Source organism: Phaenicophaeus curvirostris, chromosome 29 (assembly GCF_032191515.1).
Source record: "Phaenicophaeus curvirostris isolate KB17595 chromosome 29, BPBGC_Pcur_1.0, whole genome shotgun sequence".
Lineage (NCBI taxonomy): Eukaryota > Metazoa > Chordata > Aves > Cuculiformes > Cuculidae > Phaenicophaeus > Phaenicophaeus curvirostris.
Genome location: NC_091420.1, coordinates 2,171,464 through 2,199,429, shown reverse-complemented (window position 1 = coordinate 2,199,429; position 27,966 = coordinate 2,171,464). Strand labels below are relative to the sequence as shown.

At 61.1% G+C, this 27,966-nt stretch overlaps 2 protein-coding genes across 5 annotated transcripts; both read left to right on the top strand.

The window, feature by feature from the left end:
- Positions 1-778: 778 nt before the first annotated feature.
- Positions 779-16,944, top strand: LOC138732256 (dual specificity protein kinase CLK2). Of its 4 annotated transcripts, XM_069878786.1 has the most exons (20): positions 779-917; positions 3,023-3,192; positions 3,344-3,578; positions 5,226-5,322; positions 5,673-5,739; positions 6,665-6,781; positions 7,017-7,183; positions 7,644-7,738; positions 8,069-8,198; positions 8,678-8,760; positions 8,953-9,032; positions 9,228-9,318; positions 12,315-12,392; positions 12,496-12,600; positions 12,701-12,818; positions 13,944-14,072; positions 14,259-14,418; positions 14,654-14,755; positions 14,846-14,963; positions 15,420-16,944. In XM_069878786.1, exons 2-20 carry the CDS (start codon positions 3,023-3,025, stop codon positions 15,564-15,566), a joined length of 2,289 nt encoding a protein of 762 aa, XP_069734887.1. In that variant the 5' UTR covers positions 779-917; the 3' UTR covers positions 15,567-16,944. The 4 variants fall into 4 exon arrangements, with proteins under 4 accessions (XP_069734887.1, XP_069734885.1, XP_069734883.1 ...); XM_069878784.1 differs by lacking the exons at positions 12,315-12,392; positions 12,496-12,600; positions 12,701-12,818; ... (3 more) ...; positions 14,846-14,963; positions 15,420-16,944 and adding an exon at positions 9,956-10,544 and having other exon boundaries at positions 5,229-5,322; XM_069878782.1 differs by lacking the exons at positions 12,315-12,392; positions 12,496-12,600; positions 12,701-12,818; ... (3 more) ...; positions 14,846-14,963; positions 15,420-16,944 and adding an exon at positions 9,956-10,544.
- Positions 16,945-18,578: 1,634 nt separating this feature from the next.
- ENTREP3 (endosomal transmembrane epsin interactor 3) lies at positions 18,579-27,677 on the top strand. Its single transcript, XM_069878735.1, has 12 exons — positions 18,579-18,816; positions 19,463-19,519; positions 19,643-19,753; positions 20,789-20,914; positions 20,993-21,100; positions 21,270-21,430; positions 21,528-21,627; positions 21,708-21,792; positions 22,291-22,848; positions 23,078-23,146; positions 24,121-24,383; positions 26,094-27,677. Exons 1-12 carry the CDS (start codon positions 18,598-18,600, stop codon positions 26,262-26,264), a joined length of 2,028 nt encoding a protein of 675 aa, XP_069734836.1. The 5' UTR covers positions 18,579-18,597; the 3' UTR covers positions 26,265-27,677.
- Positions 27,678-27,966: the final 289 nt, after the last annotated feature.

Here is a 27,966-nt window from a genome sequence, read left to right as displayed (position 1 = left end):
GGCGCGAGGGGCGGGGGCGCGGAGCGGTGGGCGTGGCCGTTTGGGTGATGGGCGGGGCCTAGCGCGGTGGGCGGGGCCTTGATGAGCAGAGAGCGAGGCGGTGGGCGGGGCTTAGAGCGGTGGGCGTGGCCCCGAGTGGCAGAGAACGGCGCGGTGGGCGGGGCTTACAGCGATAGGCGTGGCCTTGGTGAGCTGAGAGCGAGGGGGTGGGCGGGGCTTAGAGAGGTGGGCGTGGCCTCGATTTGCAGAGGGTGGTGCGGGGGCGTGGCTTAGAGCGGTAGGCGGGGCCTCGTTGAGCTGAGAGCGAGGCAGTGGGCGGGGCCTAGCTCGGTGGGCGGGGCCTTGACGAGCAGAGAGCTAGGCGGTGGGCGGGGCTTATATCGGTAGGCGTGGCCTTGATGAGCAGAGGGCGAGGCGGTGGGCGGGGCTTAGAGCGGTAGGCGTGGCCCTGGTGAGCAGATAGCGAGGCGGTGGGCGGGGCCTAGCTCGGTGGGCGGGGCCTTGACGCACGGAGAGCGACGCGGTGGGCGGGGCTTAGAGCGGTGGGCGGGGCCTCGATTGGCAGATGGCGACGCGGTGGGCGGGGATTAGAGCGGTAGGCGGGGCCGTGATAGGCTGAAATCGAGGCGGTGGGCGTGGCTTAGCGCAGTGGGCGTGGCCAAGATGGGGTGGGCGCGGCCGGGCCGGGCAGGGCGCGGTGGGCGTGGCGACGTGCGTGCGTCTGACGTAGCGCGTGCGTGCGTGCCTACGTGCGTGCGCGCGCGCGCGGCCTGGCGGGGGACCCGGATCGGCGGCGCACGGGGCGGCGGCGGCGGAGCCCGAGCAGCTGCTGTGCGGGGCCCGGTGTTCCCGGGGGCTCCATAGCCGCCATCACGGATTTCCTGTGGGATAAACGCACCGGGCTGGCTGCGAGGACGGTGCGGAGCGGGGCGCGGCGGCTGGGGGGGGCGGGGAGGGGTTGGGCCGCGGCCTCCGCGCCTGGCGGGGGCGGTGGCGGTGGCGGCCCCGGGGTAGGCCCGGCCCGGTGGGTCCTGGCGAGGCCGCAGCCCCGCGGCCTGGGCCTTGCGGAGGGGACGGGGGAAGGGGTGGATGGCCCCGAGGAAGTTAGGGGATTCGCTCTCTGCCGCCCCTTCCCGCAGCCCCGCTCTTTTTCCCGGTGGCCGAGCCCCGGTGTCGCCGCTTTCGGCGCGGCCCCGCGCCCGCTGGAGGCGCCGGCAGCCGCCGTCGCCGTCCCCAAACCGGTTCCGAAGGTGCTGACTGCGGAACGCCTCGATGGCGGCGCCGCCTCCCCGGTGCTCCGGGTCGCGCCTCCTCCCCCGCGCCGTCGCGTCCAGCCGGTAATTACAGGCAGGGAGTGGCCCCGGGGCAACCGGGAGAGGCCCCGCAGGGCCCGGGGGTGAAGCTCGCACTGGTCATCGCCTCCCGGGACGGTTTTGCTGTGCCAGAAACGCTAAGAGAGCGATTTGGGGGAGGAGAAACTCGGCTGGGAGGGCTGCTGATGAAGGAAGAACCCGTGGAGGTGATACAGGGCTTGCTGCTGGGTTCTCTAGAACCAAAATATGTTGCCAGAGCTAAAAATGTGTGCTCAGAACTCAAAAACCAAACGTATTCTGGGCTGCGTCCAGAACCAGGAGACCAGCAGGGTGAGGGGAAGGATTCTGCCCCTCTGCTCCGCTTTTGGGAGACCTCCCCTGTAGCCCTGCACTGGGTTCTTGGAATCCTCAGCGTGTGAAGGATCCAGATCGTTTGGAATGGGTCCAGGGAGGTCATGATGATGATCTGAGGGCTGGAGCGCCTACTGTGCGAGGCCAGGCTGGGAGAGTTGGGGTTGTTCAGCCTGGAGAAGAGAAGGCTCCAGGGAGACCTTAGAGCAGCTTCCAGTGCTGAAAGGGGCTGCAGGAGAAGCTGGGGAGGGGCTGTTGAGTGCAGAGATGAGGCAAGGGGAACAGTTTCAGCTGCAAGAGGGGAGATAGAGATGCAGTCTTGGGGAGAAATGTTTTGTTGAGAGGGTGGGGAGGCCCTGGCCCAGGTTGCCCAGAGCAGGTGTGGCTGCTCCATCCCTGGAGGGGTTCAAGGCCAGGTTGGATGGGCCTTGGAGCCCCTGATGCAGTGGGAGGTGTCCCTGCCCATGGCAGGAGCTGGCCACCCAAGGTCTCCAGTACGGATGCACGAGGACTTTGGATCAAGCACTGATGAGATCCTAGCCTTTATTTCACTGTCCTTCAGTTTGCTAGTGGCGCTTCTGCCCATCCTGGAACATATTCATTTAAAGAGAGGTGGTGGAAGCCCTGAAGGTGCAAATGGTGCTCCTGGAGCTGTGCCCAGTGGAGATGGGGGACAAAGAGGGGAAAGTAACCAGGGAAATGGAGCTGCGGCAGGCACAGGCTGTATAGAATCATAGAATCACCAGGTTGGAAAAGACCCATCGGATCATCGAGTCCAACCATTCCCATCAATCACTAACCCATGTCCCTCAGCACCTCGTCCACCCAGCCCTTAAACCCCTCCAGGGAAGGGGACTCAACCCCCTCCCTGGGCAGCCTCGGACACTGCCCAATCACCCTTTCCAGGAAATATTTTTTCCTGCTGTCCATCCTGACCCTCCCCTGGTGGAGCTTGAGGCCATTCCCTCTCGTCCTGTCCCCTGTCTCTTGGGAGAAGAGCCCAGCTCCCTCCTCTCCACAACCTCCTCTCAGGGAGTTGCAGAGAGCAATGAGGTCTCCCCTCAGCCTCCTCTTCTCCAGGCTAAACCCCCCCAGCTCTCTCAGCCGCTCCTCTTCTTCTCCAGCCCCTTCTCCAGCCTCGTTGCTCTTCTCTGCACTTGCTCCAGAGCCTCAACATCCTTCTTGTGGGGAGGGGCCTCTTGTATGGGGTTCTGGGATCTCTCAGAAGTTCGTGTTCTCCATCTCAAATCCCTCACTTGGACGTGCTGCTGATCATCTCCCCGCTCCTTGGCTGTGGATTGCGGTGGTTTCTCTCCCTCGTGGTTGCCTCCCGTGGTCACCACCGCGTTTCCTTGCAGATGCCTCACTCCCGGAGGTACCGCTCGTCGGAGCGCAGCAGCCGGGGCAGCTACCACGAGCGCTACAGAAGTCGCAAACACAAGAGACGGCGGACGCGGTCGCGATCGAGCAGCAGCGAGCGTGACCGGCGGCACCGGCGGGAAGACAGTTACCACGTTCGATCCAGGAGGTGAGTCTGCGAAAACAAGGCAAGACTTTGAGCCCTGCTGCTTTTCTTCAGCTCAGATTAGCTCCGATTCACGGGGACTTGGGCCTTGCTCTCTCCTGAGCTTCCAGGCGATGTTTTTAATCGCTCCTCTTGGCTTGCTTCCCCTCCCTAGCTACGACGACCACTCAGCTGACCGAAGGGCCTACGACCGGCGTTACTGTGACAGCTATCGGAGGAACGATTACAGCCGCGAGCGAGGGGAAGCCTACTATGAACCCGAGTACCATCATTCCTACGAGTACCGGCGCTCCCGGGACCGCGAGGGCAGCTACCGGAGCTGCAAAAGCAGCCGGCGTAAGCACAGGCGGAGGCGGCGCCGCAGCCGGTCCTTTAGTCGCTCCTCATCGGTGAGTATCCTGCTGCGCTGGGCCTCCCTGTAACCTTTCTCTCCCAGGTGGCGAGCTGGGTAAGTGGAAAACTCACTTTCTAATGCTCTTTCGGCCTCGGCTTGAGGAATGCGTAGGAAATCTTTGATGCAGACTGCGGTTCTGTCACCGTCCTGGTGTGTCTCGGCCGTGGCTGCCCCGTGCCAGCCGGTGCCGCAGGCTCTTCTGTAGCGCTGCCCGCTCAGAGGTGGGAGGAGGACAGGCCCCACGAGGCTGGCGTGTCCCCAGGGTGGTGCCACGCTCCTCAGCTCCCTTATCCCTGCAGAGTGCTGCTTTGATTCGGAGATGTTCATTCAGGAACCCCAGCCAAGCAGTCACGTATGCGAGGTTCAGCTGATCCTGGTCCCAGGCAGCTGGGTCCCTGCGGTGCCCGCTTCGGGCCTGTGTTCTGTGGAGGAAGCCCTGGTCTCCGAGGGCCACGTTCTGTGCCAAAGCAGGATCCTGAGGGGCTCAGCTGACGTGGGATGTTGTGCGAGGGGCTTGGCGCAGGAGCAGAGCTCAAACCGATATCAGTTCAGGTGCAGGCAGCAACCGTCAACAGGCTCTTCCCAGCAGTGTCCCTGGCTTTCTCTTCTCATCTGTTTCTGCTCTTCACCTTCCACTTCTGTCAGACCCCAGAAGCGTTCTCTGCTCTGTGTGTGGAGCTCTCAGTGTTGTCTGGTCTGTTCTGGCTGTGTCCAGGGATGGGTTTGGGGGCTGGATTCAGGTCCTGAGTCTGCTGGCTGGCTACTCCCAGGTGTGGGGATACTTAGCTGAAGAACCGAAGGCAGGAATTCTCTCTTCTCTGGCGTAAACCTCTTATCTGCCTCATCCCAGGCTGTCCCTGCTCCCTGTTGGGCCTCTGCTTCTCTCCTGGAAGTTAATCCTTCCAGGATCAGCTTCTCTGGGGGTGGGTTTAGGAAGAGGTGCCACATCTTCCCCAGGCAGATCCATAAAACTCTGACATTCTTTCTGATTTTTGGATGGATCGGTCTGAAATCTCTGAATTCATCTTTTGCTGCGTGTTGGGGCTGGGGGAAGCCAGGCGGGGGCGGTTGTTGGAATGGGATGGGGACCGTCTGCGTGGAGCAGCCCAGCCCCCTCGCTGGAGCTTTCCGCTGCCTTTCCAGGGAGCCTTTCCCCGCGGCCGCTGGGCACCCGGCTGCGGAGCTGGGCTCTCTCGCCGTTGCCCAGGACCCAACGGGCAGTGCTGTTCCTCTCTGAGCCCCCTGAGGAGCGCGAGGCCCCACTGCTCACACACCTCTGCTCTCTCACGCTGCTCGGGGGGGGTGCTGTTTGCAGGTTCTATTTTTTTTTTTCTTTTGGATTTTCTTTTTGGTTCTTCTTTTTTTTTTTGTTTTTCTTTTTTTTTTTTTTTTCGCTACAACGAAAAAAGCAAAACTGTTTTTTTCTTTTCTGAGCTAGTGTGTTGTTATCTTGACATGTTCCCTTGCAATATCCCTATCGTTATATATTCCTCTGTGCCGTATGAATTGGCTGGGAATCTCCTCCTGCAACCCCTCCTCAAACAACCATGTGAATTCCCAAACCAACCAATGCGTGACGCTGGCTGCTGCGCTGGTTTGAAAATGATTGGTGAATGATGAATTCCCTGTCTGCCTGGGCCAGCAGCGGAGTCGACAGAGCAGCAGAAGGGCCAAGAGTGTGGAGGACGACGACGAGGGGCATCTGATCTATCGCGTCGGCGACTGGCTACAAGAAAGATGTACAGCCAAATCGTAACATAATTTAGCTCTCTAGTTAAGCTCCCATCGCAGTCGCAGATCTGTCTTATCTTTCTGTTTCATTTTATTTTCATTGTTTATTAAAGAGACACCCTCTCCTTTGCCTTCCCCTTTTGTTAAAGCTACGTTTTTATATTTCGTATTGTTCCTCGAGTGCCAGGGAATTAGGGCAGTTGCCTTGTGCAGCCGGTGTCAGCCTTCCGCTGCTCCGGCCTCTCGAGCTGTGTGCAGGTTAGGTGTTGCAATGCATTCTCCTCTGCCTTGTGTATGCGCTGCACCCAGGTCGTGCTCACGCTCTCATCCTCTCCCCTCTCTTTCTCTTCCCTCCCAGATGAGATTATTAGCACCTTAGGGGAAGGCACGTTCGGCAGAGTGGTGCAGTGCATCGATCACCGGAGGTACGTCTGGGACGGGGAGGGATAAAGAGATTGCAGAGAGCGCCAGGGCCTCTTGTGGGAGCCTAGGGGTGAAAATGAGTCTCCGTTTCCAGCTGATCCTGGGTTTTCTGTGTCTTAGAGAGGGGTCGGGAGAGCTTTGAGGCTGTTTGTGAGGCGTGGATTTGGTGGGTGCTCCTTAACAGGCACCTTCCAAATGGAGCAAGGCTGCACGGCACAGAAACGTAGAATCATTAGGTTGGAAAAGGCCTTATGAGGAGTGGCTGAGAGAGCTGGGGGGGGTTAGCCTGGAGAAGAGGAGGCTGAGGGGAGACCTCATTGCTCTCTGCAACTCCCTGAGAGGAGGTTGTGGAGAGGAGGGAGCTGGGCTCTTCTCCCAAGGGACAGGACGAGAGGGAATGGCCTCAAGCTCCACCAGGGGAGGGTCAGGATGGACGTCAGGAAAAAATCTTTCCTGGAAAGGGTGATTGGGCAGTGTCCGAGGCTGCCCAGGGAGGGGGTTGAGTCCCCTTCCCTGGAGGGGTTTAAGGGCCGGGTGGACGAGGTGCTGAGGGCCATGGGTTAGTGATTGATGGAATGGTTGAACTCGCTGATCTGGTGGGTCTTTTCCAACCTGGTGATTCTGTGAAAAGACCTTGGAGATGATCAACTCCAACCTTACCTGTCTACTACTAAATTATGTCCCCAGGCACCTCATCTACCCGGCACCTCATCTACCTTCTAAACCCCTCCAGGGATGGTGACTCAACCCCCTCCCTGGGCAGCCTCTGTGCTTGAGAACCCTTTCTTTGAAGAAATTTTTCCTAATTTCCGATCTAAATTTCCCCTGATGCAGCTTGATGCTGGGTCAGAAAGGCCCTTCCGTAGGGCATGGGCTCGCTTACCCAGCGTGGGGCTGACCTCGCGCTTCCTTCCCTTTTTCCCCCAGGGGTGGTGCACGTGTTGCTCTCAAAATCATTAAAAACGTCGAGAAATACAAAGAGGCTGCTCGACTGGAGATTAACGTGCTGGAGAAAATCAACGAGAAGGATCCAGAGAATACAAAGTGAGTGTGCGTGTGCGCTGGTAAAATAAATGGAAGGGCAAGCCTTGCCTTAGCAGGGATGGGATGAGGGAGGGACTTGGTGTTGTGTGACTGGACTTGTCTGTAGCTAATTTATTGGAGGCAGATTAGCTCGTTGTGGGACAGAAACGGAGCGAGGAAAGGAGGAGCCTGGCTCAGGGATGACACAGCTAAGCGGTGCCTGCAGTTCTGTCCCGAATCAGGGTTTTTCTCTCAGTCTGTGTGTCAGGATGTTTGACTGGTTTGACTACCACGGCCACATGTGCATCTCCTTCGAGCTGCTGGGGCTCAGCACCTTTGATTTCCTGAAGGACAACAACTACCTGCCTTACCCCATCCACCAAGTGCGGCACATGGCCTACCAAGTGTGCCAGGCCGTGAAATGTAAGTGCTCCCTGCTCTTCTCTCCGCTGCTCCACCCGGAGAGCTCTGCAGCTCCCAATTTCTTTGCCAGTTCTGCAGCTGGGGGCCCAAAGCAGCAATTTTTTTTGCTGCGGTGCTGCTGTTCCAGTTCTTAGACTGAGCCTTCCTGCCCCTCCAGCAGCGTGTGTGCTTGGAACGAATCCTTTTTCTTTTCCTGATCATAATGTTTGCTGATGCATGTGGGCTGGCAGTAGCTCAGGGCAATTCAACATCCACCTCCACAAACATTCCGGTGATGGATGTGATAAATCTTTGTGGTTCTGTCGGAGCAGCTCGGCCTGGATGAGCCTTAGTGTTCACATCCAGTTCTAAACGTGGGCTAAAGTGGTGTCAATCAAACTGAATTAATGGTGTTGGCTCTTCAGGTGGGTGCAGCCTTCCCTCACTGCTCTTCCATCACCCCAACTCTTTGCTTCCTCAGTTCTGCACGACAACAAACTCACTCACACGGACCTCAAGCCGGAGAACATCCTCTTCGTTAACTCTGACTACGAGCTCTCCTACAACCTGGAGAAGGTAACGGCACTGCCGTTAGCGGTACCTTCTGGTATCCCTGTGGGTGGGAGTTGGAAACATGGCCCTGGGAGATGGAGGGTTGCTAAACAACATTCATAGTCTTGTTCAGGGCCTGCACCCTGCGTGAATGGCTTGTATAGTCTGTAAATGAGCCGTAGGGACCACGTGGTTACCTGCACCATGGTTTGTTTGGGGGCTGTGCCTCTGCTAATGTGCCCTTCGAAGCCTTCTCCTTCCCGTGTTGAAGCCTCAGTTGTGTAAGGAAGGGGCTAAGTCAGTATCTAGAAATTCCTGAGTGATTGATAGCGTTCTCCCACTCTTCTTGCAAAGAAACGCGATGAGCGGAGCGTGAAGAGCACGTCCATCCGAGTGGTGGACTTCGGCAGTGCCACGTTTGATCACGAGCATCACAGCACGATCGTCTCCACCAGGCATTACCGGGCCCCAGAAGTCATCCTGGGTAGGTACCACCTTGGTCTGTCTGCAGACGCCGGTGTTGGCCTCGAGTGCCCGGGCTGCTGCCTGTGGAATTGAGGGGTGTTTTGCCTCCACGTCATTCAATATCCATCCTGCATTTACCCTGGGAGATGAATCATACAATCAGCAGGTTGGAAAAGACCCACCGGATCGTCGAGTCCAACCATTCCTATCAAATGCTATCAAATACTAACACTAAATTATCAAATCCTAATGCTAAATGAGAAGCGTTTTATTTTACGTGCTCTACTCTGTTTTCTGGGAGGGTCAACAACTTCGAAGTTGATGCTTTGGCATCACTGCCAGCTGGGAATTTATTGCCACCAGCATGTTGAGAGCCTGGCTGGAATGGGAATGTTGTTTTTTTTTGCGGTCAATGGTTTGTTTTAGACGGACAAGGGGAAGGGCTTTGGGATTTTAGGCCGTAACGGGATGTTTTATTTAAAAAGCATTGTTTTTTAGAGCTCGGCTGGAGCCAGCCCTGTGACGTGTGGAGCATCGGCTGCATCATCTTTGAGTATTATGTGGGTTTCACCCTGTTCCAGGTGAGAATCGGGCGCTGGGCGGCTGCCTCACACCCGATGGCAGAGGCTGCTGGTTCTCGCGTACAGCCGGGCTCCCTCTGGGGTCGTGTAGAGGCGACTGAGGCCCAGCGAGGGGTTCCTGAGTACCCAGGGCTGGAGGCAGGACAACTGGAATCTGTTCCATGCCGTCCTTTTTACATTTCTCTCTCTCAGACACACGACAACCGGGAGCACCTGGCCATGATGGAGAGGATCTTGGGGCCAATTCCTTCTCGGATGATCCGGAAGACGAGGTGAGTAAGGCTGGTTGAGCACTGAAGGTTTGCCAGCTCTTTCCTGCTTTGATTTTCTCCGAGGGACCGAGCTTTGAAGCTGCTTGCTGAGCCGGTTCTGCTGCTACAGTCACCGGAGAAGCAGCTGGGGCAGAGCTATGGCTGTGAGATATTTTGTGCTTGGATGTAACCTCTTCCCACCTCTTACTCTGACAGGAAACAGAAGTATTTCTACCACGGTCGCCTGGACTGGGATGACAACACCTCTGCTGGCCGCTATGTTAGGGAAAACTGCAAACCGCTGCGGGTAAGGCAGGGAGGGCAGAAGCACCCGTGGGCTTCATCCTCTTCTCATTGCAGAGTCTTTTAGTGCCTGCCCTGGTTGTGAAGATTCCTCCTGTGGGCAAGGTTGGGCCACCAAAAGGCTCAGACCAGTGTCTTCCTGAAGGAGCCTTGGCTGTCCCAGACATAAACTAGGAAGATGGCAGCAGCCTGAGCTTAATCTGAAGTGGAGGAGGAGGAGGAGGAGGGCATGGAGACCTCAGGAAGTGCCTGGGAAGGATCTCGGGGAGGGTGGGAACTTGGCAGGTCTGCGCTTGGTTGAAGCGGCCTAGAGCTCAGGTCTAGGATCAGAGATAGTTCTGAACAAACCAGGCTTTCCAGGGGAAAGGGTCAGGCTGAAAATCAGGAAAAAATTTTTCGCAGAAAGGGTCACTGGAACAGGGAGGGGATTGAGTCCCTTTCCCTGGAGGGGTTTAAGGGCCGGGTGGACGAGGTGCTGAGGGACATGGGTTAGTGATTGATGGGAATGGTTGGACTCGATGATCCGGTGGGTCTCTTCCAACCTGGTGCTACTACGATTCTCACTGCTCAGCCCAGGGAATGCGTTACAACCGCGGCAGCGCAGCACCCTTGGCCCTCACCTCTTCGCTCCTTCTCCCCAGCGCTACCTGACCTCCGAGGCCGAGGACCACCACCGCCTTTTCGACCTCATCGAGAGCATGCTGGAGTACGAGCCCTCCAAGCGCATCACCCTCTCCGAAGCCCTCAAACACCCCTTCTTTGACGTGCTGGAGCTGGAGCCGAGCACGAAGCTGTGGGACTCTAGCCGGGACATCAGCCGGTGACGCCAGAGGAGGAGCCCACCTGCCCTCGGATTCTAGCCCCCGTGGAGGCCCGTCCGATTTCTAATTCAGACACTTGGTGCTTTTTTTTTATACCCGAGAACTCCCTGGACGAGTTTGTAAAGCTGTTAATATGTGAGATATTGTAAATATGGTCTCTGCCGGCCTCTATGTCCATGGTGTAAATTCCTCTTCCCATCTTGCTCCGTCTCCTGCCCTCCGCGCTGTAAATACTCCAGGACTCGCCGCTCTCCGTAGTTTCTCTGTTTTTCCTTGTAAGTTATGAAGCTGGTGGGACTGCATGGGAATTATTTTTTGGATCAATGTCATAGCCCATCCCCACACCAGAGTTTTATAAAGATTTTTTTGTACAGTCTTTGTGAAAAATAAAGATGAAGTGAATAAACCACCCGGGCTGGGGGTTGTTCTGCTAGGGCTGCGTTCCTGGTGTGCTACAGTCACACTGTAGCGTTAAAAAAAAAAAAAGGGGGGGGTTAGAAAAAAAAAAAAAGGGGGGTGTAAGAGAAATCTGGGGGGAAAGGAGAAATTGGGGAGACCTGGGAGACAGGGGAAGAGGGTGGGGACCTGGGGAAAAGGGGGACAGGGAGAAAAGAGGGATGGGGGTGGGGGGACATGGGGGGAACAGGAAGGGAAAGGGGGATGTGGATGGAAAAGGGGGAGGGGGGGGACTCAGGGGACGTGGGGGAAAAAGGGGATGGGGGGACAGGGGAGAAAAGGGAGGGATATAGGGAGAATGTGGGGGTAAAAGGAGGAATTGAGGAAGGGGGGGGACAAAGTAGGATGGGGAGGACTCGGGGGGACAGTGAGGCATGGGGGGGCAGGGGGAAAATGGGGATAGGGGAGACTTGGGGGGGTGTGGAAAGGGATCTAGGGAAAAGGGGGAGAGGGAGGAAAGAGGAATGGGGGGGACTAGGGAGGGAAAGGTGGATGGGAGGGTCCTGGGTGGAAAAAAGGGGGTGGGGGGAGGACTCAGGGGACATGGGGGAAAACGGGGATGGGGGGACAGGGGGAAATGGAGGGAGCTGGGGGGTCACAGGGGGGAAAAGGGGGGGCTGTGGGGAGAACATGAGGGGAAAAGGGGGATGAGAGGCCTGGGGGGAAAGGGGGAAAACGGAGGAACGGGGGGGGGACTCGAGGGACAAGGGGGCAAAGCGGGATCGGGGGGGGGGGGTGTAGGAGCCGCGCCGTCACGTGACCCCCCTCCGCGTCACGTGCCCGCGTCACGTGCCCGGCGCCGGGTGACGTCACTTTGCGGCGACCAATCGGCGCGCGGTGGCGGCGGCGGCTCCGGCGGCTCCGCTGGCTCCGCTACCGGGCCCGGCCCGGCCATGGCCCAACGCGGCGGCCCCGCCGTGCTCCCGGATAACCCCTTCCAGGTGCGGCCCGGGCTCCGCAGGCCGTTCCCGTTCCCCGCTTACCCCGCCCGCTCCCGCCGTGCCCGTGCCCTGCGCCCGTTGCTTGGGCCTATCCCCGCGCCTCCTGTCCGTTACCCGTTCCCCCCATCCGTTCCCATTCCCCCCATTCATTCCCGTTCGTTCTCCCCATCCGTTCCCGTTTTCCCCATCCGTTCCTCCCATCCGTTCCCATTCTCCCCATCCGTTTCCCTTACCACGCTCCCCCATTCGCTCGTGTTCCCCCCATCCGTTTCCCCCTTCCCCCAATCCGTTCCCGTTCCCCCAACCCATTCCCATTCTCCCCATCCATTCCTGTTCCCCCCACCCGTTCCCCCCATCCATTCCCAGTCTCCTCATCCGTTCCCATTCCCCCCAATCCGTTCCCGTTCCCCCACTCCCCGACCCGTTCCCATTTCCCCACCCATTCCAGTTCCCCGCTCCCTCACCCGTTCCTGTTCCCTGCTCCCCAATCCATTCCCCCATCCATTCCCGTTTCCCCGTTCCCCCATCCATTCCTGTTCCCTGCTCCCCGATCCATTCCCGTTTCCCTGCTCCCCTGACCATTCCTGTTCCCTCCATCCATTCCCGTTCCCCCTATTCGTTCCTTTTCCCCCTGTCCATTCCCGTTCCCCCGACCCGTTCCTCCATCCATTCCCATTCTCCCCATCCGTTCCCATTCCCCACTCCCCGATCTGTTCCCCGCTCCCTTCCCCGCTCCCCCATCCATTCCCGTTCCCCACTCACCCCATCCGTGTCTCTTCCAGGACCCCGCGATGCTGCAGCCCCGCTCGGACCCGGATCCCGCCACGCTGGACGCCTACAACCCCTTTGGGAACGACCCGGTGAGCGGGACGGGCGGAGCGGGCTGTGTCCCGCTTCCCGGCTCCGTTCCCGGCTCCTTTCCCGGTCGAAGCAGCCTCTCACGGTCCCCTCTGCCTCCTGCAGCCGCCACCGTACCAGGCCCCGTCGGCGGCTCCACCACCGGCCGCCGCGCCCCCGCGGAAAACCAGCCCCACCGAGCCCCGTAACTACGGCTCCTACGGCACCCAGGTACCGGGAGGGGACCGGGAGGGGACCGGGAGCCTCGTCTCCGTTGGGAACGGGCCCGGAGAGCCGGTGGCGGGAGCCCCAGGGCCTGCGCTTCCCGTAGGCCTCGGCAGCCGCCGCCACGGCCGAGCTGCTCAAGCGGCAGGAGGAGCTGAACCGGAAAGCCGAGGAGCTCGACCGGAGGGAGCGGGAGCTGCAGAACGCGGCCCTCGGCGGTTCCAGTGAGTGGGGGGCGGGGATGGGAACGGTTGGCAGGAGCGGGGAACGGGGATGGCTGGTGGGAATGGGGAACGGGGATGGGAATGGGGAACGGGGAACAGGGATGGGAATGGCTGATGGGAATGGGGAACAGGGATGGGAATGGCTGATGGGAACGGGGCTGGGAATGGGGAACGGGGCTGGGAATGGGGAACGGGGATGGGAATGGCTGATGGGAATGGGGAACGGGGATGGGAATGGCTGATGGAAATGGGGAACGGGGCTGGGAATGGCTGGTGGGAATGGGGCTGGGAATGGGGAACGGGGCTGGGAATGGCTGATGGGAATGGGGAACGGGGATGGGAATGGCTGGTGGGAATGTGGGACAGGGCTGGGAATGGCTGGTGGGAATGGGGAACGGGGCTGGGAATGGGGAACGGGGCTGGGAATGGCTGATGGGAATGGGGAACGGGGCTGGGAATGGCTGATGGGAATGGGGAACGGGGCTGGGAATGGCTAGTGGGAATGGGGAACGGGGCTGGGAATGGCTAGTGGGAACGGGGCTGGGAATGGGGAACGGGGATGGGAATGGCTGATGGGAATGGGGCTGGGAATGGGGAACGGGGATGGGAATGGCTGATGGGAATGGGGAACGGGGCTGGGAATGGCTGGTGGGAATGGGGAACGGGGATGGGAATGGCTGGTGGGGATGGGGAAGGGGGATGGGAATGGCTGGTGGGGATGGGGAAGGGGGATGGGAATGGCTGGTGGGGATGGGGAAGGGGGATGGGAATGGCTGGTGGGGATGGGGAATGGGGCTGGGAATGGCTGGTGGGGATGGGGAACGGGGATGGGAATGGCTGATGGGAATGTGGGACAGGGCTGGGAATGGCTGGTGGGAATGGGGAATGGGGATGGGAATGGCTGGTGGGAATGGCTGATGGGAATGGAGAACAGGGATAGGAATGGGGAACAGGGCTGGGAATGGGGAACAGGAATGGGAAAGGCTGGTGGGAATGGGGAACAGGGATGGGAATGGCCAGCGGGGAGCAGGGAACAGCAATGGGCCCAGCCTGGGGGAAGCAGGGAGCCCTCAATCCTTCGTGCCGCAGCGCTCCTACGCTCTTCTCCCCTCCTTCCCTCTGCAGCGAGGCCCAACAACTGGCCCCCGCTGCCGTCCTTCTGCCCCGTGAAGCCCTGCTTCTACCAGGACATCCCCGTGGAGATCCCTGCCGACTTCCAGAAGACGGTTTCGACCATGTATTACCTCTGGATGGGTGAGTCCAGGGGGAAAAGCTGCGAGCAGAGCCTGAGGACGTAGAGGAACAAGCGCTCTGAATGCAAGGGAACGCTCTGCTCGGGGGAAATCACAATTCCAGCTCTGCTCAGGTTTTGCGAGGCTGAGCCTGCGCGGTGGGGAAGGGGAGCGTGGCTCAGCGGCCTGATCCTGTCCTCTCTCGCAGCCAGCACCATCGCGCTCTTCCTGAACTTCTTGTCCTCGCTGGCCTGGTTCTGTGTGGAACCCTCGTCCGGTTCTGGGTTTGGCCTCTCCATTCTCTGGGCTCTCCTTTACACGCCTTGCTCCTTCGTCTGCTGGTACAGGCCCATGTACAAAGCTTTCAGGTGGGTATCTGCTTCGGCTTCTGGGCAACCAAAGCAGCTGGGAACCTGGGAAAGCTGAGCTGCTCCCTGTGGCGAGCGCCGCACTGAAGGCTCCTCGTGGCCTTTGGTTCTTGGGGATGTGGAGATTCTGCTCTGGGCCTCGTGTTCTCCTTGTCTGCCCCGCTTTGAAGAAGGGTTGAGAGTTCTTTTCTGTGGCCTAATCCTGCCTGTCTCTCTCTCTCTCTCTCTTTTCCAGGAGTGACAGTTCCTTCAACTTCTTTGTCTTCTTCTTCGTCTTCTTTGCCCAGAATGTGATGTACGTCTTGCAGGCGATTGGAATTCCAAACTGGGGCTTCTGGTGCGTGTTGTACTGGTCTGGAAGCATCTCAGCAGGGCAGAGGTGGGTGGGGAAGAGAGAACCTCTGAGTAATTGGCTCTTCTTTTGCAGTGGCTGGATACTGAGCCTGATAGCGCTGCGCCAGAACACAGCCGTGGCTGTGATGATGATCCTGGTGTCCTTGGTCTTCACAGCAGTGGCTGTGTTGGGCATTATTATGCTGAAAAAGGTGAGTTTGGATCAAATTTCATAGAATCGTAGAATCACCAGGTTGGAAAAGACCCATCGGATCATCGAGTCCAACCATTCCCATCAATCACTAACCCATGTCCCTCAGCACCTTGTCCACCCAGCCCTTAAACCCCTCCAGGGAAGGGGACTCAACCCTTTCCCTGTTCCAGTGACCCTTTCTGGGAAACATTTCATCCTGATGTCCATCCTGACCCTCCCCTGGTGGAGCTTGAGGCCATTCCCTCTCGTCCTGTCCCCTGGCCCTTGGGAGAAGAGCCCAGCTCCCTCCTCTCCACAACCTCCTCTCAGGGAGTTGCAGAGAGCAATGAGGTCTCCCCTCAGCCTCCTCTTCTCCAGGCTAAACCCCCCCAGCTCTCTCAGCCGCTCCTCTTCTTCTCCAGCCCTGCTTCTCCAGGGCTGCTGTGCTGGTTCTGAGCTCGTCGCTCTCTTCCAGATCCACTCTCTGTACCGCCGGACGGGCGCCAGCTTCCAGAAGGCGCAGGAGGAATTTGCCGCGGGGGTTTTCTCCAACCAAGCTGTGCGCACGGCAGCGGCCAACGCTGCCGCCGGTGCTGCCACCAACGCCTTCCGGGCGCCGTAGCCGGGAGGGAGCCCCGGCTTCTCCTCGCACGTGGGCTCTTTCGAAGGAAGAGGAAATCCAAAATTGCACTTTTCATTGGATCCCCGTGTGTCTGCATCAGCTCTCAGAGGCTGCCTCATCCCAGCTTGGAAGTGCTGGTGCCGGAATCGTCTGCTGCTCTAACCCATTTCCTCGCAGATTGGAGGTCGTTCTGGTTTGTGCTGGTCCCCTTCCCTCAGCAGACTGGGAGGTGCTGGGGCCTGTCATCGCTCTCCCTTCCAGCACTGGGAATCAAGACGTGTGACAGGGACCAAAACGGCTTCTTCCCTTCCCGGGGGTGCTCCCGTTTCCCTGCCTGCTGGTGGCACTTGTGTACCCTGGGACACAAAAGGTTCCCTGTGTGCCCAGTCCCTGGGTGCGCAGGGCTGGCTCTTCCCTGGAGGGGAATTTCCCTGCCTTCCCTTCAATGTGAGACCCGGTTTTCTCGTAAGAACATCATCCCGGTCTTCCCCCTCCGGGCTTGCTTGTTTGAGGTGAGGCTGGCTCTGTCCCCAGAGTACTGAGGGGGAGCGCTGCCCCTCCAGTCCCTCTCCTCATCCTCTTTTTCTCACCTTTGCTGGGCTGAGGGGGCTCCACGCGCAGGGAGAGGGAGAGCGGGGCCAGGACAGGGAGCGATGGGGCTCGGTGCCTTCAGCCTGTCCCCAAACGCAGCCATCTGGGATTACTAGGAGCTCCTGGTGCCTCCTCACCTCCCTCGAGCAGGCCAAGGACTTCTCCCTTCCCCTCCTCTGCTGCCCTGGGGCCTGGGATTGCTTGCACCCCCCTCCAGCTCTCTCCCAGCACCCTTCACCCCCCTCCCTTCCTCGGGAAGAGCCCATCCCCGTGCCCCTCTGTCCCTCCTCACCCCCTGGTGTCCCCCAACCCCTGTGTCATCGTCCTCGGTGATCCCAGGGCCTGGCACCGCTGCTGTGGGTCCCATTGAGTTGTGCTTTGCCCCATCTCCTCTTCGATGCTCCTGGGTTGGCGAGGGGCTTCGTGCCTTCATCCGCGGGGGCCACGAAGCATGCAGCCGACCCCCTGCAAGCCACGGACGGCTTGGCCCTGGCCTCCTGGCGTGGGGCTGGTGCTGGGTGACAGCGGTGGCCTCAGCTCTGGCCACCGTGGTCCAGGCTCTGACCCACCATGGTTGCAGCTCCAGCTTTGGTGGGCCATGCCCTGGTCGTGGTGGTCCCAGCTCTGGCCACCATGGTCCGTGCTCTAGCTCTGGTGGTCCCTGCTCTGGCCACCGTGGTCCCAGCTTGGGCTGCGATCCCTGCTCTGGCCACGGTCCCGCGTGTTGCTGTGCCCAACGCCAAGCCGCCTTCAGGTTTAATTTAAGGAATAAATGAAGTTTCACTCAGCGCCTCCTCCATCTCTGTGCGCTGGGAGGGGAAGAGTACTGGGGGATGGCCCAGCTCTGGTCACTATGGTCCATGCTCTGGACATGGTTCTGTTCCAGCTCTGGCTGTGGTGGTCCATGAGGTGGTTTTGATGGTCCCAGCTCTGGCTGTAGTGGTCCATGAGCCCATTGTGGTGGTCCCACCTATGACCACTGTCGTTCCAGGTCTGGTCACTGTGGTCCATGCTGTGGTTGATGCTCTGGCCACTGCAGCAGTCCATGTGCCTTTTGTGGTGGTCCCACCTATGGCCACTGCGGTTCCAGGTCTGGTCACTATGGTCCATGCTCCGGACACTGTAGTCTGCGCTCTAGCCATGGTGGTCCCAGCTCTATCTGCAGTGGTGCATGTGCCCACGGTGGTGGTCCCAGCTCTGGCCGCAGTGGTTCATGCCATGGCTGAATCCTGGGGTCAGTTGTGGGCCCCTCCCCACAAGAAGGATGTTGAGGCTCTGGAGCGAGTGCAGAGAAGAGCAACGAAGCTGGGGAGGGGGCTGGAGAAGAAGAGGAGCGGCTGAGAGAGCTGGGGGGGTTTAGCCTGGAGAAGAGGAGGCTGAGGGGAGACCTCATTGCTCTCTGCAACTCCCTGAGAGGAGGTTGTGGAGAGGAGGGAGCTGGGCTCTTCTCCCAAGGGCCAGGGGACAGGCCGAGAGGGAATGGCCTCAAGCTCCACCAGGGGAGGGTCAGGCTGGACATCAGGAAAAAATACTTCACAGAAAGGGTCACTGGAACAGGGAGGGGGTTGAGTCCCCTTCCCTGGAGGGGTTTAAGGGCCGGGTGGCCGAGGTGCTGAGGGACATGGGTTAGTGATTTATGGAATGGTTGGACTCGATGATCTGGTGGGTCTCTTCCAACCTGGTGATCCTGTGATGCTCTGGCCACCGCAGTGGTCCCTGTGCCCGTGGGGATGGTCCCAGCTCCAGCCGCGCTCCCGGAGCGCCCCGGGACTACAGCTCCCGGCGTGCCGTGCAGGGGCGGCCCCGGTGCGGGGCGGGCGCGGCCCCGGTTTCGCTCCTCGGGCTGCGGGGCCGGTACCCGGAGCTGCCCCGGGGCCGCGGGGGCCGCCGGCGGAGGCGATGCTCGCCCGCTCCCCTCGCTTTCCCCGGCCTCCCGGGCCCCCGACCCCCCCGAGGCGGTGACCCCGCCGGTACCGGAGGATGCTCGTGGGCGGCGGCCGCTCCGGGAGCCGCTGAGCCGGCCCGGTTCCCGCATCCCCGGGCCGCGGATCCCGGTCCCCGCGGGGCGGGATGGAGGAGGAGGAGGAGGAAGCGCCGGGGTCGCTTTCTACCTCCCGCCGGTGGCTTTAAGCCGCCGCTCCGGTCGGGATGCCGAGAGCCCGGTGAGGCTCCCGGGACGCCCCGCAAAGCCGGTGGCGGCTCCCGGGGCCGCGTGGCCGCGGGCGCTGCCCCCGGGGGGCAGGGAGGAGCCGCCCTCAGCATCCTCCGGGAGGAGAAAGGTGGAGCTCGCCCCGTTCCCGCAGAGCGGCCCGTTCCCGCATCCCACACCCCCCCCCCCCAAGCCCCGCACCCCCGGGGCCGGCTCCATCCTGGCTCGGGGCCGCCGGCTGCCTCGGGGGGGGGGGTCGGTAGCCCCCCCAGCTCGCCCCCCGGGGTAGCCATGCCCTCGCCCAGCGGGTCCAGCCGCTCGCTGACCGGCCGCGCGTCCCGCAGCATCACCCACCTCCGCGGGCGGCGGGGCTGGCTGCACGTCCTGCTGGCGCTGGGCTTCATCCAAGCCGTCCTGGGCATCCTCATCGTCACCTTCAGCCTGGTGGCCGCCACCCTCACGCCCTCCGCCAAGATCCGACACTCCTGCCCGTCCTGGGCCGGCTTCGCGGTGAGTGCGGGGCTCGGGGCGTCGTCCTGCGGGGTCCGCGATGTGATGCGCGGGGGGTGATCGAGCTCAATCCTGCTCTTCCAGGCTCCCTGCATGCTGAATGGGCCACTGGTCCCAAGGGATTGTAGCCCCGCTGCTCCCCCACCCTCTGGCTCTGGCTGCCGCGGAGCATTGTGGGAGAATCCCAGGGGTTCCCCCCGGCTGGCTGCGATGGGGACCCCGGGAGTGGTCCGGGGGGGCTGCATTGAGGTGTTTGGCTTCTGAGCAGCCCCCGAGCGGGCAGGGATTGGGGGGCAGGGGGGGTGGGGGTGCAGCAGCGCCGGGGTTGGGGGGGAGAACTGAACAGCCCTGCTCTGTTCCCAAGCCGAGCAGCGGGATGCTCTGCCTGCTGCGTCCACGGGGAGAGGGCAGGACCCCCGCAGGGCCCCCGCAGCACGGATCCCGGCCCGGGTTGGCTGCCCGCAGTCCCCAGGCTGCCCTGAATCAGCAGTTTCTCCCAGCTCGTTTTTCCCTGCGGCTCCCAGGCCGGCTCCCCACCTAGAGGGCTCCGGGCGGGGGGCTTAATCCAAGGCCAGGGGCTGCTCTGGGCCTCACTGCCTGGCAGGGACCCCTCCTCATCCTCATCCCTGGCCTTGTGTATCCGCAGCTGGCGCTGTCCGGGCTTGTGGGCATCGTCTCCTGGAAGCGGCCGCTCACCCTGGTGGTAGGTGTTGAGGGGGGAACCTTGGCAGAGGTGGGGGGCTGAGGGGCCTCACGTGCCCCTGGACACGCAGGGGTGTGTGTCTGCTCCCTGCCCCGCAGCCAGCCCCTCTCTTCCCCGCTGCAGGTGACCTTCTTCACGCTGCTGTCGGTGCTGGGCATCATGCTGAGCCTCGCCGGGTCCATCCTGTCCTGCCAGAACGCGCAGCTGGTGAAATCCCTGGAGAGCTGCGAGAGGGTGAGGCTGGAGAGGCTGCCCAGTGTCCCCTGGCTGCAGGGCTCTGGGGGTACTGGGAGCTGGGGAGTGGAGAATCATAGAATGCTTTGAGTTGGAAGGCTCCTCAAAGCCCACCCAGTCCCACCCCTGCCCTGGGCAGGGACACCTCCCACTGCATCAGGGGCTCCAAGCCCCATCCAACCTGCCCTTGAACCCCTCCAGGGATGGGGCAACCACAATGTTTCTGGGCAACCTGTTCCAGCTCCTCTCCACCCTCATTGTGAAGAATTTCCCCCTTATGTCTAGTCTTAATCTTCCCCTCTCTAATTTAAAGCCATTCCCCCTCATCCTATCGCAACATGCGTGTTAAAAGTCCCTCCCCAGCTTTCTTGTAGCCCCTTCAGATACTGGAAGGTTGCTAAAAGGTCGCCTTGTAGCCTTCTCTTCCCCAGGCTGAACAATCCCAGCTCTCTCAGCCTCACACAGGAGGTGCTCCAGCCCTCAGATCATCTTTGTAGCCTTTGTAGCTGGTGGGGGGGCTGGAGAAGAAAAGGAGCGGCTGAGAGAGCTGGGGGGGTTTAGCCTGGAGAAGAGGAGGCTGAGGGGAGACCTCATTGCTCTCTGCAACTCCCTGAGAGGAGGTTGTGGAGAGGAGGGAGCTGGGCTCTTCTCCCAAGGGCCAGGGGACAGGACGAGAGGGAATGGCCTCAAGTTCCACCAGGGGAGGGTCAGGCTGGACAGCAGGAAAAATATTTCATGGAAAGGATGATTGGGCAGTGTCAGAGGCTGCCCAGGGAGGGGGTTGAGTCCCCTTCCCTGGAGGGGTTTAAGGGCCGGGTGGACGAGGTGCTGAGGGACATGGGTTAGTGATTGATGGGAATGGTTGGACTTGATGATCCGGTGGGTCTCTTCCAACCTGGTGATTCTATGATTCCTCTGGACCCATTCCAACAGTTCCTATGCAGTGGGATGCACTGATGTCTCTCAGGGAAGAGCACGGCATCTGGAGGTCCCTCACAGCATCTGGAGGTCATTCATAGCTTTCCTTCTCCCCAGGAGAGGGACTCGTGCGTCTGCTGCCAGGCCCGCTTGGAGCCCCCACCTGCCTCGTGCAGCCGGCAGAGCGAGATGCTGACCATGTTCCCCAACCCCGACTGCCGGAGCATCCGCGTGGCACTCAAGGTTGGGGACCTGCGGCGAGGCGAGGGCTCCTTGTGGAGGGCCCTACAGGAGCCCACAGCTCGCCCTGCTCCTCTCCAGGACCTCCTCTTCAGCGTCTGCGGCTTGACCGTCTTCTCCACCATCATCTGCACGCTCTCCGCTGTCGTGTGCTGCATCCAGATCTTCTCCCTCGACATTGTCCATGTGGTGAGTCCCAGCCCTGGCCCAGGAGCAGATGAGGCTGAGGAGCTCTCCTAGGCTGAGGGAGACACTGAGGTGCTCCAGCCGGGTGTGGATTAAGGCTCAAGACAAGCAACCCTCGCTGGATCTCCAGGTAGGGGTGGGTCCCAGCTCTCCCTCCTCTCTCTCCCTGCAGCTGGTCCCCCAGCGCTCGAGCTCTGTGACTCTGGAATGCACATCCCCTCCTGACACCTTCCTGCAGAGTGTGATGGACTTCGAGGAGTTCGTGCCTCCGGTACCACCACCGCCCTACTACCCACCTGAATACACGTGCAGCTCCGAGACTGATGCTCAGAGGTACCTGGCTGCCGTGGGGCAGGAGCTGGGGGGGCCTCTTTGCCTCCCAGCAGGGCTCATCCCACCTGATGGGGTTTTTCTGCTCTTGATTCCACAGCATCACCTACAACGGCTCCATGGACAGCCCCGTGCCCCTCTACCCGACCGACTTTCCCCCCTCCTACGAGACCGTGATGGGGCTGCGGGGGGACAGCCAGGTGGGAGACGGGGGGCAGGGGATGAGCGAGCAGGGCTGGGCTCCTGCTCCTGCCTGTGCCTTGACCGCAGCGTCTCGCAGGCCACCCTGTTTGAGTCGCAGCTGACGGAGGCTTCGCACGCCTGCACCTGCGACCGCGTCCCCTCCATCGTGCTCAGCGGAGAAGGTGAGAGCCTTGGGCTTGGAGAGCGATGGCTTAGAGAGGGGCAGAGCAACAGAGCTGGGGAGGGGGCTGGAGAAGAAGAGGAGCGGCTGAGAGAGCTGGGGGGGTTTAGCCTGGAGAAGAGGAGGCTGAGGGGAGACCTCATTGCTCTCTGCAACTCCCTGAGAGGACGTTGTGGAGAGGAGGGAGCTGGGCTCTTCTCCCAAGGGCCAGGGGACAGGACGAGAGGGAATGGCCTCAAGCTCCACCAGGGGAGGGTCAGGCTGGACAGCAGGAAAGCTGCCCTATATTTCACGGAAAGGGTGATTGGGCAGTGTCCGAGGCTGCCCAGGGAGGGGGTGAGTCCCCTTCCCTGGAGGGGTTTAAGGGCCGGGTGGCCGAGGTGCTGAGGGACATGGGTTAGTGACTGATGGGAATGGTTGGACTTGCTGATCCGATGGGTCTTTTCCAACCTGGTGATTCTATGATTCTATGATTCTCTGATTCTCTGATTCTCTGCAGTGTCCATGGACAGCGGGTCCCTGATCATGTCCGAGATCATGGACATCCCTGGGGACAGCAGCCCCTCGGAGGATTCGTGCCTGCTGGAGCTTCAGGGCTCCATGCGCTCCGTTGACTACGTCCTTTTCCGTTCCATCCAGCGCAGCCGCGCGGACTATTGCCTGAGCGTGGACTGCGTGCAGTGCAGCCACCACGTGCGCAGCCCCACGTTGGGTTTGCAGGGTCCCTTCGAGGAGACGCCCCAGCCCCGGGTGCGGGGCGAGCGCTCCTACTCCTGCTCCACGGCTGAACCCCACCACGACGGCGTCTTGGTTGGCGGAGCCATCACCCACAGCTGCAATCGCCTGGAGGGGCTCGCTCGCTGCGCCGGCCCCTGCTTCCCCGAGGTGCGGCTCAAGGAGAAGGGCTCCTCGCCGCAGGGACGTGGGGGGAACCGCTCTGTTGCGCCGCGACGCAACAGCGAGACCTCCTGCCCCTCGTCCCCAGCGCCGGCGCTGAGCCAGCGCCCGCTGGTGAGGTCGCACAGCGATCCCGGGGTCCCGACGGCCACCCGTGCTGGTAGGTGACAACGGCTCTGGGGATGGGGACAGGGATGGGGACAGGGCTCTATCTCTCCAGCTCAGCCGGGGGGCGGCGCAAGTTTTGGCTGCGTTTTTCTGTGGCCAAGTGGGATTTGAGCTGGTTTGAGGTGGGCGGCTGTGCCAGGGGAGTGGGGGGAGGCTGGGGCTGGGGGGCTGCGCAGCCGCGCTGGGCGCTGCCAAAGCCTGAACGCTCTCTCCGCTCCCAGCAGATTTCAGGGAAGTACTTTATACCAAAGCACTGGAGGACAACGTGTCCAACTCCTCAGCGGATACAGGTCAGGGTGCTGGGATGTACTGGGAGATACAGACATCACGGCGGGGGGGGGGGAATCTTTGGAGATCCCACCCAGGTGGGGCAGGGTTGATGGAGCCCTGGGGTGGTACCGCTCCCTCTGGCTGGGGAGAGGGGACAGCAGGACCCCTGGGGGCTGCAGGGATGGGTCCCATCAGGAGCAGCATCATAGAATCCTAGAATCACCAGGTTGGAAAAGACCCAGCGGATCATCGAGTCCAACCATTCCCATCAATCACTAACCCATGTCCCTCAGCACCTCGTCCACCCAGCCCTTAAACCCCTCCAGGGAAGGGGACTCAACCCCCTCCCTGGGCAGCCTCGGACACTGCCCAATCACCCTTTCCGTGAAATATTTTTTCCTGATGTCCATCCTGACCCTCCCCTGGTGGAGCTTGAGGCCATTCCCTCTCGTCCTGTCCCCGGCCCTTGGGAGAAGAGCCCAGCTCCCTCCTCTCCACAACCTCCTCTCAGGGAGTTGCAGAGAGCAATGAGGTCTCCCCTCAGCCTCCTCTTCTCCAGGCTGAACCCCCCCAGCTCTCTCAGCCGCTCCTCTTCTTCTCCAGCCCCCTCCCCAGCTTCGTTGCTCTTCTCTGCACTCGCTCCAGAGCCTCAACATCCTTCTTGTGGGGAGGGGCCCACAACTGACCCCAGGATTCGAGGAGCGGTCTCCCCAGGGCCGAGTCCCGAGGGAGAAGAACCTCCCTGGCCCTGCTGGCCACGCCGGGTCTGATCCAAGCCAAGATGCCCTTGGCCTTCTTGGCCCCCTGGGCCCCCGCTGGCTCCTGTTCAACCAACCCCCCCAGGTCCTTCTCCTCCAGGCACTTTCCAGCCAGCCTTCTCCTAGGCTGGAGCTGCTCAGGGTTGTTGTGCCCCAAGTGCAGGACCCGCCATGTGGCCTCGTTAACCCTCCTGCCGTTGGTCTCAGCCCAGCATCTAACGGCAGCGTCTCCGCAGGGTTGTGCTCGGAAGCCTGCCTGCTCCGCCATTCGCACTGTGACTCCCCTCTGCTGCTCCGGGCCAGCTCGGTGGGGAAGAACAAGCTGCTGCCCTCCAAGAAGGTGACACAGCAGTTGTCGAAGACAACAACTCGCTCGCTGGGGGACCTCAAGGTCTGCCGTAGCACCCGTGGGCTGGTGGCCAGGTTCCTGCAGAGACCCAAGCGCAGCCCACCAGCGGGCATGGAGGTGCCCGGGCACAGCTCCCAGGGACACAAGCAGGTGAGGTCGGGCAACAGGGGCAGCCCCTTCCCAGCCCCATCCACACCCTCTCCCTTCTTCCAGTCAAAGAATCCTGGAATGGGTTGGGTTGGAAGTGACCTCAAAGCCCATCCAGTCCCACCCCTGCCACGGGCAGGGACACCTCCCACTGATTCAGGAACTCCAAGCCCCATCCAACCTGGCCTTGAACCCCTCCAGGGATGGGGCAGCCACCTCTGCTCTGGGCAACCTGGGCCAGGGCCTCCCCACCCTCACAGGAGAACATTTCTCCTAAGATCACATCTCAAACTCCCCTCTTGCAGCTCAAAACCATTCCCCCTCCTCCTATTTTCGCAATCCCAGATCAAGAGCCCCTCCCCAGCTTTTCTGGAGCCCCTTTCTGGACTGGAAGCTGCTCTAAAGTCTCCTTGGAGCCTTCTCTTCTCCAGGTTGAACCCAAACTCGCTCAGCCTGGCCTCATACGGGAGGTGCTCCAGCCCTCGGATCATCTCCGTGGCCTCCTCTGAACCTGTTCCAACAGCTCCATGTTCTTCCTGTGCTGGAATCCAGTTCCTACCAGCATCTCCCCACTGGCCCCTTCCAGGGTCTCTGGTCCCTGCTACCACTCACCCCACGGTGTTGGCTGCAGGCAGGGTGTGCGTGCGGAGCCTCCTTCCTGCAGCACTTGGCCTTCCTGGCACGGCAGCTCCTTCCCTTTGGCCCCACCAGAGCTGCGAGTGGGAAAAACCTGCGTTTCGCAAGGCTTTTTTCTCCCTGAATCACCTCAACCTGAAGGCAATTGCTGAGATGTCCCAACTTATGGGACACCAGAGTCCTTGCGCAGCACGAGAGGCCCTGACGAGAATGAGCCCATCCTTAATCACAGTGTGTACCGGTGACACACGCCTCCACCATCCTTCAACATCCGTGTCCTAGAATCACAGAATCACAGAAGGGGTTGGGTTGGTTGGAAGGGACCTCAAAACTCATTCAGTCCCACCCCTGCCACGGGCAGGGACACCTCCCACTGCACCAGGGGCTCCAAGCCCCATCCAACCTGGCCTTGAACCCCTCCAGGGATGGGGCAGCCACCCCTGCTCTGGGCAACCTGGGCCAGGGTCTCACCAACCTCGCAGGAGAACGTTTCTCTCTAAGATCTCATCTCAATCTCCCCTCTTGAAAACCGTTCCCCTCATCCTATTTTTGCAATCCCAGATCCAGAGCCCCTCCCCAGCTTTCCTTGAGCCTCCTTCAGTCCTGGAAGCTGCTCTAAGGTCTCCTTGGAGCCTTCTCTCCTCCAGGCTGAACGACCCCAACTCTCTCAGCCTGTTCTCCTACAGAAGGTTCTCCAGCTCTTTGATTATCTCCGTGCCCTCCTCTAGACCCCTTCCAACAGTTTCGTGTCTTTATGTTGGGGATTCCAGAACCGATCAAGGGCTCCAGGTGGGGTCTCCAGAGCAGAATCCCCTCCCTCCGTGCTGGCCACGCTTCTTTCAGATACAACCCAGGCCACGGTTGGTTTCTGGGCTTTTCACACGTTGCCGGCTCATCTTGAGCTTCTCATCCACCACCACCCCAAGCCTCAGAGCTGCTCCCAATCCACGTCATCCCCCATCCTGTATTGAAACCAGGGATTGTCCCAACTCCGGTGTAGGACCTTGGCCTTGTTGAACGTCCTGCAAACCAGGGGAGCCTTTCGCAGGGCTGCAGCACGTTCCCCTGGGGTTGCAGGTTCCCTGGAGCGCTTGGCCGGGAGCGGAGCAGCCGCACGAAGGGATCCACCTGCAGAGCTGCGGGGACCTGAGCTCCACCTCGTCCCTTCGACGGCTCCTGTCCGCCCGCCGGCTGGAGCGCGGCCGCCCGCGCAGCCTCAGCGGCACCTGCAAGGAGAGCGTCCTCTGACCGCGGGGACCCTCCGGGGACAGGGACAGGGGGGCCCGCGCGGGGACAGGACCCTCGGACACTGCTCGGACGTTGCTGCTTCCCCGGCGGGGCTGGGGACTCGGCCGAGCCCCTTCCCCAGGGGGGGCCGGGGCCAGGGGCTGGTCCCCTGGGGGCTGTTCGGCCTTGTCCCCTGCCCTGTCCCCTTGCCAGACAGGCCTGTCCCCTGCCCTGTCCCCTCTGCCAGACAGGCATGTCCCTTGCACTGGCCGTGCTGTCCCCTACCCTGTCCCCTCTGCCAGCTGTGCCTGTCCCCTGTTCTGTCCCCTCTGCCAGGCAGGCCTGTCCCCTGTTATGTCCCCTATTCTGTCCCCTCTGCCACCTAGGCCTGTCCCCTGTTTTGTCCCCTGCCCTGTCCCCTCTGCCAGACAGGCCTGTCCCCTCTTTCGTCCCCTACTCTGTCCCCTCTGCCAGACAGGCCTGTCCCTTGCGCTGGCCGTGCTGTCCCCTGCTCTGTCCCCTCTGCCAGCTGTGCCTGTCCCCTGTTTTGTCCCCAGTTCTGTCCCTTCTGCCAGCCAGGCCTGTCCCCTGCCCTGTCCCCTGCACTGGCTGTGCTGTCCCCTATTCTGTCCCCTCTGCCAGACAGGCCTGTCCCCTCTTTTGTCCCCTGCGCTGGCCGTGCCTGTCTCCCCTGCCCTGTCCCCTCTGCCAGCTGTGCCTGTCCCCTGTTCTGTCCCCTACTCTGTCCCCTCTGCCAGACAGGCCTGTCCCTTGTGCTGGCTGTGCCTGTCCTGTACTCTGTCCCCTCTGCCAGGCAGGCCTGTCCCCTCTTTTGTCCCCTACTCTGTCCCCTCTGCCAGACAGGCCTGTCCCCTCTTTTGTCCCCTACTCTGTCCCCTCTGCCAGACAGGCCTGTCCCCTCTTTTGTCCCCTACTCTGTCCCCTCTGCCAGACAGGCCTGTCCCCTCTTTTGTCCCCTACTTTGTCCCCTCTGCCAGGCAGGCCTGTCCCGTTTTGTCCCCTACTCTGTCCCCTCTGCCAGCCGTGCCTGTCCCCTGCCCTGTCCCCTCTGCCAGCCGTGCCTGTCCCCTGTGCCAGCCGTGCCTGTCCCCTGCCCTGTCCCCCCATGTGCTGGCCATGCCTGTCCCCAACACTGGCTGTGCCTGTGCCTGTGCCTTGCCCTGTCCCTGTCCCCTGCCCTGTCCTTTGATTAGAATGGTTGGACTCGATGATCCCGTGGGTCTCTTCCAGCCTGGTGATTCTATGATTCTGCCCTGTCCCTTGCCCTGCCCTGTCCTGTCCCTGTCCCATGATGTGCCCTCTTCCTGCCCTTCCTTGTCCCCCGCCCTGTCCCTGCCCTGTCACCTGCTCTGTCCCCCTGTCCTGTGCCTTGCTGTGTTCCCTGTTCCCCCCACCTGTCCCCGTCCCCCCCTTGCCCTGTACCCCTCGTCCCTTGCTCTGTTCCCCATCCCCCTCTGTCCCCTCCACCTGTCCCCCCACCTGTCCCCGTCCTCCCCCTTGCCCTGTCTCCCCCAACCTGTCCCTTGTTCTGTCCCCTGTCCCCCCGACCCTGTCCCTTGTCCCTGACCTCAACCCTTGCTCTGTTCCTCCCCCTTGCCCTGTCCCCCCGTCCTCCCCTGTCCCCGTCTCCCCCTTGCCCTGTCCCCTGTCCCACTCTGTCCCTTGTTACCCCCTGTCCCTGTGCCCCCTATCCCCCAGTCCC

Coding starts and splice junctions, on each gene's coding strand:
- LOC138732256 (XM_069878786.1), top strand. CDS start 3,023: ATGCCTCACTCCCGGAGGTACCGCTCGTCGGAGCGCAGCAGCCGGGGC. Junction 5,740..6,664: donor CAGTGCATCGATCACCGGAG/GTACGTCTGGGA, acceptor TTTTTCCCCCAG/GGGTGGTGCACGTGTTGCTC. Junction 7,184..7,643: donor AGTGTGCCAGGCCGTGAAAT/GTAAGTGCTCCC, acceptor TTGCTTCCTCAG/TTCTGCACGACAACAAACTC.
- ENTREP3 (XM_069878735.1), top strand. CDS start 18,598: ATGCCCTCGCCCAGCGGGTCCAGCCGCTCGCTGACCGGCCGCGCGTCC. Junction 18,817..19,462: donor CGTCCTGGGCCGGCTTCGCG/GTGAGTGCGGGG, acceptor GTGTATCCGCAG/CTGGCGCTGTCCGGGCTTGT. Junction 22,849..23,077: donor CCCGACGGCCACCCGTGCTG/GTAGGTGACAAC, acceptor CTCCGCTCCCAG/CAGATTTCAGGGAAGTACTT.